Source organism: Dermochelys coriacea, chromosome 20 (assembly GCF_009764565.3).
Source record: "Dermochelys coriacea isolate rDerCor1 chromosome 20, rDerCor1.pri.v4, whole genome shotgun sequence".
Lineage (NCBI taxonomy): Eukaryota > Metazoa > Chordata > Testudines > Dermochelyidae > Dermochelys > Dermochelys coriacea.
Window position 1 is genome coordinate 2461894 of NC_050087.2, and position 17203 is coordinate 2479096.

The following is a 17203-nucleotide window of genomic DNA, read 5'->3' on the forward strand; positions in this document are numbered from 1 at the left end:
ACAAAGCCTCGGGAGCTAAGCAGCACCATTCGGTCTTGAAATTAAACCAAGCAGCCAGGGGTGAAGGGGCAGGTTCATCACTAGCAACGAGTCTGGTTACCCTACCCGTCGCTTAGATCGGTAACGGCAGCCCACAGCTCGCCCAGGGACTACAACTCCCAGCATGCTATGCGTCATCTTGATCACAGCTGTTGGATATTGGTGCCCAGGGCTGTAGCCCGAGTGGGCCAAGCTGGTGTGGGAAGGTTGTAATGTGGTTCATTTTGCGCACTGCACTCATCACCACGGCTGCCAGTTTGGGCAGCTCCTTGCCCGTCATCTTCCCTTTCAATGCCACCCTGTCGAGACGCAGCCTGCTGCAGAAGGGTGGCTCTGTTGCGGAGTGAGACTGACCCTCCGGCAGGACAATAAGGCATGGCAGCGTTTTAAAACTGGTTGTAATGATCACACGTTAGCTAGGATGGTACAAAATCCTAGTGCAGACAGGGCAAGTTGTAGCTTAACATGTGTTACCTGGCTGACACCCAGAAAGCTACAATGTGCCTTTTCTCCACAAGGATGTTAAGCATGCCGGCTATCACGTGTGAAACACACCCGTTTTCCTAGGGTAGCTGGGGCTGAAGCAGCTGAGCAGCCTATGATGGGCTCATCTCCGGGGCGAATTCTATCCGCACCTCCAAGAACCCTGCCCTGACAATTCAGCCCAATTGCGCCTACCCAGAAGCAGCCTGGGACCAGAAAGGCTGTGAGTCAAGGTTTGCCCTTCAGGACAGGGGTGCTAGCTGGCAGACTTGGCTGGCAGCGGGCACCGTACCAGGCACTAGCTGGCGATACTCATATTAGTCCCTCATTTCTTTGCGTGATTTTTCTTTTTTAAAACCACTGAAATGTAGACAAAGCCATGGGCAGTCACTGATGATAGCCAAGATCCCACAAACAGAACACTGAGGGGGCCCAGGCTGGGGTCTTCAAAGGCCCCTACCTGCCCCCCATCAGATGGAATTTCAATGTGTGCTGGGTGCCTAAGTCCCTTTGGCTTACCAGGACATCTGAGCCTTACACTGTGGGCAGCCAGGCCTTCACAAGACTGTGCCTATGTCACCCTAGAGCAACTCCTACTGGTCAGTGACAAGCCTCAAAGGGAGGGTTATCTTATTGTCACTAAGCCATTCCAGTAAGAGGAAAGGATGCTGCCCCGACCCAAAGTCCCTGCTGAGAAAGGAAGAGATACATCCTTGAAAAAGCATTTCAGACAGTTGGCTAAACCACTGAACCAACTTACTGGACCCAGACAGCGGGACATGTGAAGATCAAAGCCCTGAAATCAGGCAGGGAAGCTACAACATGTAATGCTTTTTAAAGCTCCATTTTCCAGCCAAGCCCCTTGGGGAATCTGAAGCCAGATACATCTGCCCTCATGCAGGGAGCAGCTGGCATGTTTCTCTAGAGACCCCCTCTGCCCGCCACAAGGGGTGGCACTGAATGGTTCCATTTCAGCTTTGCTTCTCCAAACCATTAGCATGCAAGAGAGATGTATCTAGAACGGAGAGCATGTTCCTCTTCAGCAGGGAATGGTGGAGACCTCTCCATGCCTCCAACTCCAACCTGAGTCCCTGGCCCTGACAAGATCCACTCGTTCTTCCTCATCCCGGGGCTGGCAGCTCACAGGAGCCTTGGGAGCATGCAGATGGAGCACGTGTCCCAGAATGGTGCTTTGTGCCCTCACGTGGGTACTGGCCAAGGAAAAAACACTCCTTTGCGCTAGGCTTTTGATGGTGGAATTGTGCTGGGGGGGCTGGTGGGCTCAGGCTGGGCCACGGACTGTCTAGGTGGCAGGTTTGAATCCAGCCCAGCTCAGGAGCGACCAAAAGGCTCTTGAACCATTTGGTGGCCCTTGCATGGAGCTTCTCGATGTAGTTCCCAGAGGGCAACCAGACACCTTCCAAATCACAGCAGCAGCTGCCCTCCTGGAGACTGAACTCCCCTCTCACCCCTTAAGAAGGCCCCTCCAAAAAGTCACACGGGGAAGTATGTGGCGCATGGGGGAAATCTGCCCTGCTGTTGCCTGTATGGCCCATTCTAAGGCTAAAGGGAGGCCTTCGGTATGATCTGACACCCTTCCCCAGCGCGAAATCCCCGGCACTGAGTCCTGTGATCTTGCAGTTAATGAGCGTTCTCTAGTGACTCATGAGGTGTGAGGATTGCAGACACAGACCCATGTGACCCACTGACCTACATTTTATCATCATTCCCCCCCTTTCCAAGGACAATACACCACAACCCCATTTCCCATGGGGCCAGCTGATCTTGAGCAGGAATGCAACTCTTCCTAAGTGTGTGGGGGTAAGGAAGCGGACAAAGGCAAGGGAGGTGGCTTAGGTTAGGCTTCTCAGCTGCTGGAAATGGCTTAAAGCCATGGGGGTAGCAGAGAAAAGCCATTACACAAGTTAATTGACTCTAGGGGAGAACAAAGAAGAAACACTTTTCCGGGCAGATTCCCTCCAGGGAGCACTGGTGTGCAGAGCAGAAAGGCCTTCCAAGGGGCCTGATTGAGAGCAGAGAGCGAGGCACTCCAACGGAGCAATGGCGGGGACAAGAGAGACCCCAGCACACCCATAACATGCACTGCAGCTCTCAAATCCAAAGCCAGGACCCAGAACAGGGTTGCGATTGCCTGCCTGGAAATATCCCCCCCAGCACTGGGATAGGTTCTGGGGGGGGGGATCTTCAAAAGCACCTAAGAGATTTAGATGCTCAAGTTCCATTGAGGGCCAGTGGGATTTGTGCTCCTAAATGCCTTCAGTGCCTTTGAGACACTCCCCACTCCTCCTCTGTTCTAATACGATTAACAGGAATTCTCCCGCTGCCCGGGACTCGTGGGCTTCTTGCTCTTTGCCGTGGAGTTCTACCTTTCTCTAGATCATCTCAAAGGGCTTTGCCAACAATGGACCTCACAACCCCCCTGAAAGGTAGGCTGGCTACTATCCCTATTCCAGACACAGCCAAGACAAGGACACAGAGGGACAAAGCAGCTTGCCCAAGTTCACGTAGCATGGTAGTGACAAAGTTCAGCTTTCCAGTCCCCTGCTCCAGCCACTTGACCACAACGCTCCACTCTCCCTCAAGCTGTCCATACGTCAATTGGCTTCCACTGCACCAAGGAAGGTTTAGGCTGGACATTAGGAAAAACTTCCTGTCAGGGTGGTTAAGCACGGGAATAAATTGCCCAGGGAGGTTGTGGAATCTCCATCACTGGAAATTTTTAAGAGCAGGTAGGACAAACACTTGTCAAGGATGGTCTAGATAATACGTAGTTCTGCCATAAGTGCAGGGGACTGGACTAGATGACCTCTCGAGGTCCCTTCCAGTCCTACGATCCTATGATTCTATATTTGTTTAGCCAGCTTCTGCCACCCATGTCACAAGCCTGTGACCAAAACAAAAGCCTCCATTTCAGAGCATCTCTGCCCAGAACTGGACCGAACTGGCTCATAATGAAGCAGCTCTGATGTTTCGCTCCGGGTACCGATCTCTTGGGGACCAGCACCGAAAGGAACTGAGAATAAAATGGCAATTTCATGATATTTCGGTTCAAAATTTTAAATGTTTGCTGAAGTTTCGTAGGGGACATTTGAGGGGGGAAGGCAAGCGCTCGACAACACTTGCTCACGGAACTGCAGAAAGGATGGGGCACGGAGGAAGTAGGAAGAAGTAGTTTCTGAGACACCTAATTGCTATTCCTGGCATACAAGAGAAACTCCCATCAGTAACTAGCATGTGGGATGCCAGGGAGTATTCGTCTGGTACAAAAGCCCCTTTTTTAGCACTCAGGAGTCACTGAATAGCCTGGCACCTCCAGCCTGTTCTGCTGCCCATGATGTCAGCTGCCACCCTTCTGTACTATGCACACTGACAGATTCAATTCAATTCATCCATGGGGGAATTGTGCTTGACCTTTATCACTGTCACAGGAACACGCTGGAAATCGATGCAGAGAGCTGCACGCAAGGAAAGATTTAACTATGCATATCTTGGCTACACAACATTATTGGGGGCCTGCCCCACGGGCCCGCTGCACACAGAACTGCCACTGCCTGCAAAGAAATTTATGTGCACAGACGTGATTGCAGAAGTGAGCCCTCAGAGGGGGTGGACATGATACTAGTTGAAAGGTGTAAGCATCACGTGGGAGGGGAATTGGCTAGGGTGGTCCCAGGAGTATTATTACAATTAATAAAGTGAAGTTAAGCCCAGGGAAGGCTGAAAATCAGGAAATACTTCCTGACAGTGAGATCCATTAGGCTGCGGCGTCATCTCCTAAAAGAAAGGGGTGGGAGCCCCATCACTTGGGGCATTTAAAACAAGACAAAGCCCTAACGGGAAGATATTGCAGGGAGAACCCATGTATTGGGGGTGGATTAAAGGGAATATTACGGGTCTTTCCCAGTTCTGTTTTCTATTTTTCAAATTATTATGGGGTCTGAATGGTCCTTTAACTGTGTCGAAAGAGAACATCCACTCCCCACAGGGCTTTCAGCCAGAATCCAAGCAGGCATGCAGAAAGCACAGGAAAGAAAACGGTTACTCAAAAAGGAGCCCAGAGGCGACGGACCGATTCATTACTGCGAGGCTCGCAAGGGCACCTACCTCATTGCGAGAAGCTGCGGCCCGATGCAGTGGGGTTAGCCAAACAGTGTCCTTCGCATTTACGTTAGCACCTGAGGAGACGGAGCAGAAAGGGGAGGTGAACACATCTGCTCAAGGGGCACTGCCAGGGTACAAGACTGCCACATGCTCCAAGGCACTGTCCCTGTTTTTAAACACCCACTGCTGTATCCGCTTGGGGAGACAGCACGTCAATTTCTGCTGTTAAAGATGGAACCATATTGAGCTTTAGGGCCGGTCTACACTCAAAAGTTAGGTCAACATAGCTACAGTGCTCAGGAGTGTGAAAAATTCACACCTTTGAGCCAGTAGTTAAGCCCATCGAAACTGCAGTGTAGACACAACGGGGCCGATGGAAGAATTCTACCTACATCCGCAAACCCCGTCTGTCACTGTAGGAAAGGTCTAGACTGTGGTGCTGTGGAGGCACAGTTGCCATTTTGTAGTCGTGCTGCTGTAGTGTAGCTCTAGCCTTAGTTTAGATGCTACAAGGCACACCCTCTGGCACCAGGGGCATAAGCTAGCCTAGCAGAGGGAAGGCAGCACTGAGAGAGGTGGAAAAAACTACATTTCCCAGCACACACTGCTCCATCTTGAGCTCAGTGGCCACAAGACTACCGGTCCCAGAATGCAGTTCGTCATCTTGATCTAAAAGGAGGCTGCTCAGACAAAGATGGTGCATTTTATACTGGAATCTGTAGGTCTTTGTAAGCTGTGCCTGTGTGTACAGGTGAAGGAGACCAGAGCCGCACTGCAGGAGTCCCTGCTCTGCTGGCTCTGTGCCAGCCTAGGACCATCAAAACCCAGCTGCCCCAGCTCTGCTACGTAGAGCTGCCCTGCCCTGAAAGCCACGTGAAACACGTCTGTCAGGGCTGCTCTAGGATCACTAGGGGCTCTTCCACACCCTCAGCAAACTGCTGACAAGTCAAGGGCATCTAGAGGGAGCAATGACAATGAATTCCAGATTAGGGGCCTTTTTTCGCCCATCTATGGTATGTGGAGAGCGAGCCTGGAGGTAGATTTGAGCGGTTTCAGAGGAAAATGGAGGGGCTGGTACCTTGGGTTAGAGCCAAGTATGCAGCAGGCAGATACTGAGCAAAATTTTCTAGTCCTCATCCCACACCCGGCAAATGATCCAGATCCGCGGCTCCCCACTCCACTCCTGCAGTCCGGGGTTCTGTCACTACCCTTCAGCTCTGACCCATAGTCCCTGCTATCCCAGCTCCGGGCTCCCCACATAGAACTCTGTCAATGCCCCCCAATCCTGACCCACAGCCCCCCATTATTACTGTCATAGACTCCCCCGAGCTCTGTGCTGCCCCTCAATCCCAATTCACTGCTCCCCCCCCAGATCTGCTGGTGCCCCTCAATCCCAATCTGCAGCCCCCTAATCCCCAATATTTCAGTTCCAGGTTGTTTTAAGATTTGCACAAACCTCCTCTTGGGATTTGGGTGAGAGCAGTTAAAGACATTTCCCTTGAGACTCAAGCACCAACTCTCTTGTGGATGAAAAACCCTTGTATCCCATGCCTTGAGCAGCAGCCCTTCTGTGTTAGACCCACAGGAGGGCCAGGCCGGCTAAACCTGAGGACATCCACGCAGCTGGCTGTACTGGGCAGAGACAGCTGCAGGTCTTACCTGATAGTATTAGGAGCTCAATGATTGGGACATCTCCTAAGTAGGCAGCAGCATGCAGTGGGGTTCGTCGTTCTTGGTCCTGCACAGGGAGATAAGAAAAGGCCATAATGCAACTATCCACACAGCAAACACAGCTCCTTCCCCAGCCAACTTCCTGCACCCAAAAGACCAAAATGTTGCTTCCTGCCCTGAGCACATCTGGGTAAGTCTGAGTGGATGGAGGAGTCTGCTTAGGACCAGCAATAACACACAGCCTGGTGGGGAAGCAATGGACTACCTTTCACACCTTAGTCCACTTCAGGGTGCATTGAAGTGTATCTGTCAGGTAAAGCAGGGGCTTGGAGCCAGGAATCCAGGGTTCTAGTCCCAGTTCGGGGAGGTGAATGGGGTCTAGTGGTTAGAGCCCGGGGCTGGGAGCCAGGACACTCAGGTGGCTAATTTCTAGCTCTGTCACTAACTGGCTCTGTGACCTTGGACAAGTCACTTCACTTCCTCCCTGCTCCAGCTTCCCTAAAGAGAGATGGTATCTAGCTCACAGGGTTGTAAAGCTTAATGAAGATTTGTAAAGCACTTGGAGATCCCTACATGAAAGGTTTATAAAACCACCAAGCAGTATTACCCTGGTGCTCCACATGCCCTTCACACACCCCCTCATTCTATGTCAAATACCAACAACAATAAAAGCTTGCAAGCACCGGGAGCAGCTCCCAAAATGCACCAAGCCCAAATGACTGGGAGAGGTTAGAAAGGTGCAGGAAGCACAGCTTAGATAGGATCAGTTTTCTTCGCTTGGTGCTGGGCCCTGGATAAACTCTGCCTTGAGGCATTTGGCTCAGTCTCAGCAAACAGCAAGTAGGTTAGATTGGCACAGAAGAGAGTTTTAGGTCCCACATTTTAGTTGCATTTAACAAAAGTTGTATTTTTTTTCCATTAATTAAAAAGAAAAAAAAAAGGAGAGAGAAGGACTGGTAGGACTGGCACAAAAAACCTGGAGAAGCAGAAAGTGAAACCGGCCAATCGCATTCCCAAGTGAAATCAGCACCCAAAGAGATATGTTCGTTAAGTGTTAATCACTCTCTCATTTTTCAAGCAACAGAGCAAAGGCATTTTAGGGAAAGGATGAGCATGATCAACTCCCTTTAAAGAGAAGGAGACTACAGAATTATCACGTCCCTGAATGAGGCAGCCATGGAACAAAGTCTCCTGATCCCTTTGTAACATGTCAAGATACAATCTAATCATTAGTCCCAGTGGCTGGCACCAAAACCAGTGCTTGGCCTCCCCTCTGAGCCAGCACGGAGTCCACAATGCTCAACCCAGACCCATGCTGCTCCGTGCACTATTCTTTCAGGGTACACAGCAGTGCTAACCCCGTGCATGCTGCAGCATGGACAGAAGGAGGCTGAGGCATTAAATGCAAAGGCCAAGAGCATGCAGGGAAAAACAACACTAGGCCAGAGCACAGCTTGGAGCAGCATGCTGGGAAACCTCATTAATGCCCCAGAGCCTAACAGAGAGTAAGATGCTGAACCAGACTCAGCCACTTACACAGAACCCATGACACTGACCTAGATAAACAGCCTAAAAGAGCAACTAGTCACTGACCCAGCGCCAATCCCGCAGCGCCACACACTGACAGACAGCTAGGCTGGCCCAGTCATTTTTGTTAACAGCGAGGGTCATCACGGGGATAATTTACTAAGGGTCGTGGTAGACTCTCTGTCAGTGGCAGTTTTTAAATCAAGGTTGGATCTGCTCTAGACCAAGCAGAAAGTGTTTCAGGGCAGCTTTCTGGCCTGTGTTATTCAGGAGGCCAGATCAGACGATGGCAGTGGTCCCCCTTTCTGGCCTTGGAATCTATTCACCAGCCTACTGGACAGACGGAGACACCTCTCTCAGCCATGCACCTGCCATTGGTTTTGTAAAGCCAGATTAAGGGAGTGTTTGCATCCAAGTCTGATTGGAACATTTGCATGAGGATTTTACACTCCTTTTTCTCAGAGCTGGCTATTCAGATTACATCACAGGTCACGATCAACCCAGGAGGCCTCTGAAGCAAGGGCACCCAAAATGAGTGTTACCAGGAGCTAGAAAGATGCATCTAACTGGCAAGAGAGTGAACAAACTGGCAGCTACTATTTGTCCTGAAGACAGGGTGTGGTCTGAAGACTGCAGGCTGCAGCATTCAATGTGGCATCTTCATCCACAGGGCCAACCCCGCCAAACAACTCAATCTGGACCACAGCATTCTGGGCCTGGCAAGCCAGACCACCTTATCCAAGGTGAGAACGGCCAGGTGGTAGCATCTGCAAGGCTGCATTTCGGCCATCCCCACCCTGCTCAGGTGTACTCCGTAGCCAAATTTAAAAGAGGGGCAGTAAAAGGGCATCTGTATTCCTTGGGACATTAGCTCTGCTCCACCAATCAGGCCAGCCTCAACACAGACAGGCCAGCCTCAACACAGACAGCTGACTATGCTGGACTTCTGTTCCACAAGATAGCAAGGGATGCTGGGGATGCAACCAAGCTAGTCCCAATTCACTGCCCTTCGTTTACCTGCAGCCTTCAAATGAAGAGCAGAAAACCGACAAGACACTGCACTGTCCGAACTCTTTATAAATAGCAGGTAAGTCTCCCAGTGACTAGGATATACCATTAACCCCATTTTACAGATGGGGAGAGGGAGGCCAGGGGACAAAGGCCCAGATTCTTAAAGATATTTGGGCCTCCCAAGGCCTGCCTTCGAAGCCTAAGTCAGTTAGGTGTTACAACCCCTAAATACCTTTAAAAATCTGAGCCAAAGTTGCAAAGCCAGGAATAGAACCCAGGAGCCTTGCCTCCAAGTTGCCTACTCTAATCACTGGATCACGCTGCAGAAAAGATTCTCGTCTGCTTACCAAAAGCATAACAGTTCAGCCCTCTCTGCTTTGGCTACACAAGCATATTTCAGAGGCAAAACAGAGAAGGACAGTTCAGTTTGAGACAGAAGCATCAGCGTGCCAACCTAGGCCAGGCAGCTGCTGCTCCAGCACTCACCAATATATTGATATTCTCTTTCTGATTCAGTAATGACCGCACCTCCTCTATATCGCGGTTGAAGATGGCTTGGACCAGAGGAGGCTGCAAAGAGAAAGACAAGCTGTGAGGCAGGTAAAATGAATGTGCAAGGACAGGGACAGGAGGATGGCTGGCAACATCATTCAGATAACCCAAGACCAGCCCGACAAATTAGTCACCTCATGCCACCTGTGTTTGTTTGGGTCTCCTGCTTCTATAGTAAACGCAACATCTACAGAGCCATTCTAGTGAGCTGCAGCTGTGGAGACAGGCCCAGCTGTAGCCTTGGACAGGAATTCTTCCCCACTCCTTGCAGCTGAAGGCTTTTAATATTTATACAAGTTAATTTCTGTTTAAAAAAATAAAAAAAGAGAGATGCTGCTCTGCTTCTGCAAGGATTAAAAAACTGAAGCGAAGTGAATGTTGGTGGAAACTGTCAGGTTATCCACCCTAGGGAATAAAGCCACGAGATGACGTTTTGCACCCCACCCATGGGCTTGGAAAGACTACATGGGGGGGGCACCCATTCAGTCCCTGATATCAGTGGGAATCTGTCCCCTTAGCTTCTCTGCCAAGAAGAGGACCAACTGCTGCCCGTTGTGGTGGTTTTCCTGATGTGGACACTTGCCCACTGGGAATTGGACCGAGACCCAAACCCATTTCACAGAGGGGCCACGCTCAATAGCTGGCAACGGCTTTTGATTGCTTTGTTGTGGAGGCCAAAGACTTCGTAAGACTCAAAGAGGGATTGGCCATTTATAAGAAGTTATAATGACAACAAAACTTGTTTAGGAAGGGAAATAAACCTTCAAGCTTCACAGCTTAAACAACTCTTTAATTATTGGGATGAGACCTTCATAGGGGGTAGATTATCCCACATCTGCCTTCCCCAGGGCTTCTTGCAACTTCCTTTGAAGTGGCCGGTGCTGGCCACTGTCTGAGACAAAATACTGGCTCAATGGATGACAGGTCTGATCCAGTCTGGCAATTCCTACACTTCTTACCCAGCCTGAATTTTAACAAGTGCTTAGAGGGGAAAGACGCTGCATCCCTCTCCCAAATCCCCTGAGCCATCCACTCCAAACAGGATAAAGCATCCTACGAGCAAATACTCAGGAAAGCTAGATTTCGGGGGTCACTCAGTGAGAGGGGCAGGCCCTGAACCCAAAGACACACTCTTTTCAGAACCCACGTACGGATTGTCTTCAATAGCAAGAGAGTGAACACGGCCTAGAGCGGGTCTCTCCTCTCAAATCTTACACTGCACGGTAACAGCCGAACCCTCTTCGCCTCTCCCGGCACTACTTCTGGGTGTAGCTTCAGTTGCCATAAGATTTGGCTATAGCAAGAAAATGCTGACACACCCCTACTACCCAGCTAACTCCAGATTCCCTCTCCCCCCTCCATCCAAACATGTGCGTGAAAGCAGCGAAAGGTAGGGGAACACATCCCCAGTCAGAGGGAATGAGCGAGTCATTCGTGTGGAATGCAGTGGACTCAGCATCCAGTGTTAGACATTTCCAAAAAAAAAAAAAAAAGATGCACAGACCGATAATTATGCCCTGCACGAACTTCAGCGGAGCTTGCAAGCAATGCTGGGACTGACACACCCACCCACCATTCACAAGGGAAGCTGAATGTTTTGGTTACCAAAAAAAAAAAAAAAAAGTCACTCCCCTGTTCCCTTCTCTCCTCACCATGTGAGGCTTTAAACACCCAGCCTATTAGTGAGATTGCAACAGCGAGGGACCACAGGAGGGGTAAATATTTGGCTTGGAGGAGTAAGCAGCCCGGATCTCAGAAATCATTACCGTCGGGTGCGAACATAGAGGGCTCATGTCAAATCAGGGGGTTAAAGATGAGATGTTTGCAGGCCAGTGGGGTATTTGGGGGAGTAGAGGGAGGTGCTGGGCGTAATGGGGGTGACGAGCGAAGAACAACTGTGTATCAATATACTCTGCCTTAGAAAAGTGAAGTACATACACAACAGGGAGGGGAAAATAGAATCAGGCTCCTTGGGGCTGGGAGGTTTAATTCATACCCCTTCCAAAACAGAGATGGTTGAAACCTGACCCTTTTACAGAAATTGTATGTGGCGATGGTCATCTGAATAGCTACTCTTCCTTCCCCCCGGCCCCCGTGGGGGAGTTGGGGTACCTACAGGGATCAAACAGTCAGCCCTGCTGATTTGGGGGTTGTGACAAGTCAAGTGGGGTGCAGGACTGACTCACATCAATGCCCAAAGAAAATGGGGTACAACCCCCTCCCCCCATATGTAGGGAAGCTGAATCACATAATACCTCTGGTGACAATAGGGTGCACGGGAAAAGCCTCATCACACCCAGGGAAATGGCAGGGCATAAAACAGCACAGGGGCAGCCCCCCAGTGATGAAAGTGGGGTGTGAGATGAATCACCCCCTAACTTGTGAAAGTGGGGTCCACATCATGGGTGGTGCCAAATCAAGCCCTCCCCTCTGACCCTACGGGGGCTGAAAGGGAAAGGGAGATAAGGATGTTGAGGGAGAAAGGCAGGGAATGAAGATGGGGAGGCTCAAATCATATCCAGGCTTCGGGGGGATAAAGAGGTTGATGGCAGGAGTAAGGAGGTAGGAAGGAGATGGGAATAGGGAAGCCAGGAGGCAGGGAGAAGATGGGGGACATCAATATGGGGGGAGTGGGCGCAAAGATGAGGGCTGGCCAAGCAGGGTGGAGACGAGAGGCAGAGCTCGGGGGCAAAGAGAGGCTGGCGCTAGGGAAATAGGGCAGTGGGTTGAAAAGGGGTAAAAAATGGGTGTAGGGAGGGTGGGGGTCAAAAATCTTGGAGGCAGAGATGGGGGCAAGGTACAGAGATGGGGGGCAGGAGCGGATAGGGACCCGGAGGGGCCAAAGTCAGAGAAACGGGGGCCAGAGGAGGGGTGGGGCTAGATCGGGAGCAGGGGGGGCCGGAAGGCAGAGATGGGGGGCAGAGACAGGGGCAGAGGTGGAGGGGCAGACACGGGGGCTGGGTTTTGATGGGGGCCCCAAAGGCAGAGAAGGGGACCCCAGGGGCTGAAGGCAGAGATGGGGGCCAGAGGTGGGGGGTGGGTTTAGGTGGGGGGCAGCAGTGGGAGGGTAGATGGGGTCGGGGGGGCAGGTTTGGATAGGAGAAAAAGGGAGGGGCCAATGGCAGAGACAGGGGGGCGGGTTTGGATGGGGGAAAGGGAGGGGAGAAGGCAGAGATGGGGGGTGGATGGGGGCCCTGGGTCCAAAGGCAGAGACGGGGCTGGGGGAGGGTTGGGGGGGCAGAGGTGGGGGGGTTGATGGGGGCCCCAGGGACAGAGACGGGGGCGGATATAGGTGGGGGGCAGAAGTGGGGGGCGGATGGAGGCCCCGGGGGCAGAGACGGGGGGGTGGATTGGGGGGCAGAGGCGGGGGGATGGACGGGGGCCCCAGGGACAGAGAAAGGGGGGTGGGTTGGGGGGGCAGAGGCGGGGGAGTGGATGGGGGCCCTGGGGGCAGAGATAGGAGCCGGGGGGCAGGTTTGGGGGGGCAGAGGTGGGGGGGTTGATGGGGGCCCCAGGGACAGAGACGGGGGGCGGATTTAGATGGGAGGCAGAAGTGGGGGGCAGATGGAGGCCCTGGGGGCAGAGACAGGGGGGTGGATGGGGGCCCCGGGGGCAGAGAAAGAGGGACGGGTTGGAGGAGCAGAGGCAGTGGGTGGATGGAGGCCCTGGGGGCAGAGGTGGGGGCGGGTTGGGGGGGTAGAGAGGGGTGGATGGGGGCCCCAGGGGGCGGGTTGGGGGGGCCCGATTGGGGGGTGGATGGGGGGCCGGGTTGGGGGGGGCAGAGGCGGGGGCTGGATGGGGGGGCGGGAGGACGGGTTGGGGGGGCAGAGGCGGGGGCTGGATGGGGGGGCGGGAGGACGGGTTGGGGGGGCAGAGGCGGGGGCTGGATGGGGGGCTGGGGGGGCGGGTGGGGGGCAGAGGCGGGGGCTGGATGGGGGGCCGGGAGAGCGGGTTGGGGGGAACAGAGGCGGGAGCTGGATGGGGGGACAGGGGGGGGTGGCAGAGGCGGGGGCTGGATGGGGGCGGGTGGGGGGGCAGAGGCAGGGGCTGGATGGGGGGCGGGTTGGGGGGGCAGAGGCAGGGGCTGGATGGGGGGCGGGGGGGCAGAGGCGGGGGCTAGTTGGGGGGCGGGTTGGGGGGGCAGAGGCGGGGGCTGGATGGGGGCCGGGGGGGCAGAGGCGGGGGCGAGTTGGGGGGCGGGGGGGGGGGGCAGAGGCGGAGGCTGGATGGGGGGCCGGGGGGGCAGAGGCGGGGGCTGGATGGGGGGCGGGTTGGGGGGGCAGAGGCGGGGGCTGGATGGGGGCGGGTTGGGGGGCGGGTTGGGGGGGCAGAGGGGGGCTGGATGGGGGGCCAGGGGGGCGGGCTGGATGGGGGCAGAGGCGGGGGCTGGATGGGGGGCGGGTTGGGGGGCAGAGGCGGGGGCTGGATGGGGGCCGGGGGGGCGGGTTGGGGGGGGCAGAGGCGGGGGCTGGATGGGGGGCGGGGGGGCGGGTTGGGGGGGGCAGAGGCGGGGCCGGGGGGGCGGGTTGGGGGGGCGGGTTGGGGGGGCAGAGGCGGGGGCTGGATGGGGGCCGGGGGGCGGGTTGGGGGGGCAGAGGCGGGGGCTGGATGGGGGGCGGGGGGGCGGGTTGGGGGGGCAGAGGCGGGGGCTGGATGGGGGCCAGGGGGGCGGGTGGGGGGGCGGGTTGGGGGGGCAGAGGCGGGGGATGGGGGGGCGGGGGGGCGGGTTGGGGGGGCAGAGGGGGGGCGGGTTGGGTGGGCAGAGGCGGGGGCTGAATGGGGGCGGGGGGGCGGTGGGTTGGGGGGGCAGAGCGGGGGCGGGGGGCGGGTTGGGGGGGGGGGCGGAGGCGGGGGGGGGTTGGGGGCGGGGGGGGGGGTTGGGGGGGCGAGGCGGGGGCGGGGGGCGGGTTGGGGGGGAGGGGGGGCTGGATGGGGGGCGGGGGCGGGGGGGGAGGGTTGGGGGGGCAGAGGCGGGGGCCGGGGGGCAGAGGGGGGGCCGGGGGGGCGGGTTGGGGGGCAGAGGCGGGCGGCGGGGGGGGCGGGGGGGGGGGGGCAGAGGCGGGGGCCGGGGGGGCGGGTTGGGGGGGCAGAGGCGGGGGATGGATGGGGGCGGGGGGGGTTGGGGGGGCAGGAGGCGGGACCGGGGGGGCGGGGGGGAGGCGGGTTGGGGGGCAGAGGCGGGGGCCTGGATGGGGGGCAGGGGGGCAGAGGCGGGGGCTAGAGGGGCGGGGTTGGGGGGGCAGAGGCGGGGGGCTGGATGGGGGGGTTGGGGGGCGGGTTGGGGGGCAGAGGCGGGGGCTGGATGGGGGGCCAGGGGGCGGGTTGGGGGGGCAGAGGCGGGGGCTGGATGGGGGGGGGGTTGGGGGGGCAGAGCAGGGGGGCTGGATGGGGGCAGGGGGGCGGGTTGGGGGGGCAGAGGCGGGGGCTGGATGGGGGGGGGGTTGGGGGGGCAGAGGCGGGGCCGGGGGGCGGGGGTTGGGGGGGGGCAGAGGGGGGGCTGGATGGGGGGGGGGGGAGCGGGTGGGGGGGGCAGAGGGGGGGATGGATGGGGGCGGGGGGCGGGTTGGGGGGGCAGAGGCGGGGGCCGGGGGGGGGGTGGGGGCGGGTTGGTGGGGCAGAGCGGGGGCTGGATGGGGGCAGGGGGGCGGGTGGGGGGGGCAGAGGCGGGGTGGGGGGGGCGGGGGGGGCAGAGGCGGGGGACGGGGGGGCGGGGGGCGGGTTGGGGGGCAGAGCAGGGGGGCTGGATGGGGGGCAGAGGCGGGGGGCCGGGGGGGGGGAGGGTTGGGGGGGCAGAGGCGGGGGCTGGATGGGGGCGGGGGGCGGGGGGGGGGCGGGGGCGGGCCGGGGGGCGGGGGGGGGGGGCGGGGGCGGGGGCGGGCGGGGGGGGGGGGGCGGGTTGGGGGGGCGGGGCGGGGGCGGGGGGGCGGGTTGGGGGGCAGAGGCGGGGGTGGATGGGGGCGGGGGGGCGGGTTGGGGGGGCAGAGGCGGGGGCGGGGGGGGGGGGAGGGAGGCGGGTTGGGGGGGCAGAGGCGGGGGCTGGATGGGGGGGGGGGGGCAGAGGCGGGGGGGCGGGTTGGGGGGGCAGAGGCGGGGGCCGGGGCCGGGCTTCGTTCCTCGGGCGGGAAACGAGCAGCGCGGAGCCCGGCCCGGCCCGGCGCGGCCCTCCCCGGGCTGGGCGGCCGGGGCCGGGGCCGGGGCCGGACGCCCGGGCCCGAGGGCGGCTCCGCGCTAGGCCGCAGATCCCCGGGCTCGCGTAGCGGGCGGGCGGGGCGGGGCGGCGGCCGCGGTACCTGCTCCGTGATGCTGAGAATCCCCATCTCCGGCCCGGGCCCCCCCGCCTCAGCGCCGAGCTCCCGGCATCAGGCTCCGGCCGCGGCGGCTGCGGGGCGGGGAGGGACTGAGCCCGCCCAGCGCGGGAGGGACGGAGGCCGCCGCAGCGACCCCTGCCGGGGAGCCCCGGCCACGGCCCCAGGCAGCGCCCGGGGCGGGGGGAGCCGGGCCCCAGGGAGCTCCCTGAACGGGGGGCCCTTGGATCCCCTCAGGGCCGGGCCCAGGGATCCCTGCGGGGTGGGAGACCGGGGCCCCCTGGAGCTCCCCAGGGGTCTGGGCCCCACGTTCCCCGCCTCACAAGGGGTGGGGAGCTGGGGGTCGGGGCCTCCTGGAGACCCTCCCTGAGACGGGGGGGGGCAGACCCCTCCCAACGGCTGTGCCCGGCCCCCCTGGCCGGCCCAGCCTGCTCACCCTGGGGTGCGGGCCCTCGCCATCGCCCTCATCATTGGGGCAGGGCAGGCGAGAGCCACTTTCCCGCCTGGGCCCATGAGTTTCCCTCCGGCCGATTCCATCCATCGACCCCACCGGCATCGGGTCCAGGCTGAGACGGGTGAGCAAACCGATAGATCCCCTCGGCCCACAGGCGGGGCTCGTGCCTCGATGTCCCCAAGGGCCGGCGAAAGAGAATCAGGTGAGGGACTGCGCTTCCTACACGTCTGGTCGATTGATAGTAACCATATGGATCTACCATCATTTACTGATGGCTTCGTAGCCCCCGTGGCCACTGTAAATTACATAATCAGAAGAATGAGTAGTTGACTGAGTTATTACATTAATTCTCTGCGCTTCTAAAGCACCCATTAGCCAAGGGTCCACCAACTTGCACTTAGTACTCAGACTAAACAAATCAGTTTGTTGGAAGGGTGGTCTCAGATTCTTTTGTTGTTGTGACGTGGAAGCCCCAGCTGAGATCTCATTGTGCTAGTTACTGTACAAACACCGGGTAAGAGACAATCCCTGCTCCAAAGAGCTCGAGTCTAGACAAGGCAGATGAAGGATGGAAGGGAAATGGAGAGATGAAACATCTCACACAAGGTCATGCAGCGAGTTAGGATGGCCAGGAACAGATTCCAGGTCTCTCTCACTAGCCCAGTGTCTGATCTTCTGGACCAAGCTGCCTCTCAGGCCTTGTCTACACTTAAAAGGTTTGCTGATACAGATATACTGGCACCCCCTGATGGAGACACAGCTGATTCTGGCAGAAGACTTCCACCCGTCCTCCAAATGGAATATTTTTTGTTGCTGCTATAACTGTGTCTACATTAGAGCTTTTGCCAGCACAGGCATATCGGCTAGCGGTGTGATTTTTTTCATGCTCCTAACCAACATAGCTATGCCAGTACTATTTTCTAGTGTAGACCAGGCCTCGGAGAGGGAAGGTTGGTCCTTTCTGGCTAACACACAGGTCTGGGAATCAGGAGATCTGTGTTCTACATGGACTTGGCTCTCTGCTGAGACAGAGAAAGGG

At 57.5% G+C, this 17203-nt stretch overlaps 1 protein-coding gene across 1 annotated transcript in view; it reads right to left on the reverse strand.

Annotated features, from left to right (window-relative positions):
- Positions 1-15821, reverse strand: part of ANKRD52 (ankyrin repeat domain 52) — a 53501-nt gene extending 37680 nt beyond the window's left edge. Inside the window, exons 1-4 of the mRNA XM_038378222.2 lie at positions 15696-15821; positions 9340-9423; positions 6304-6382; positions 4648-4718 (exon numbers count right to left, since the gene is read on the reverse strand). Of these exons, the coding sequence (XP_038234150.1) occupies positions 4648-4718; positions 6304-6382; positions 9340-9423; positions 15696-15722 (261 nt within the window). The 5' untranslated portion in view covers positions 15723-15821. The remainder of the gene's footprint in view (positions 1-4647; positions 4719-6303; positions 6383-9339; positions 9424-15695) is intronic.
- Positions 15822-17203: the final 1382 nt, after the last annotated feature.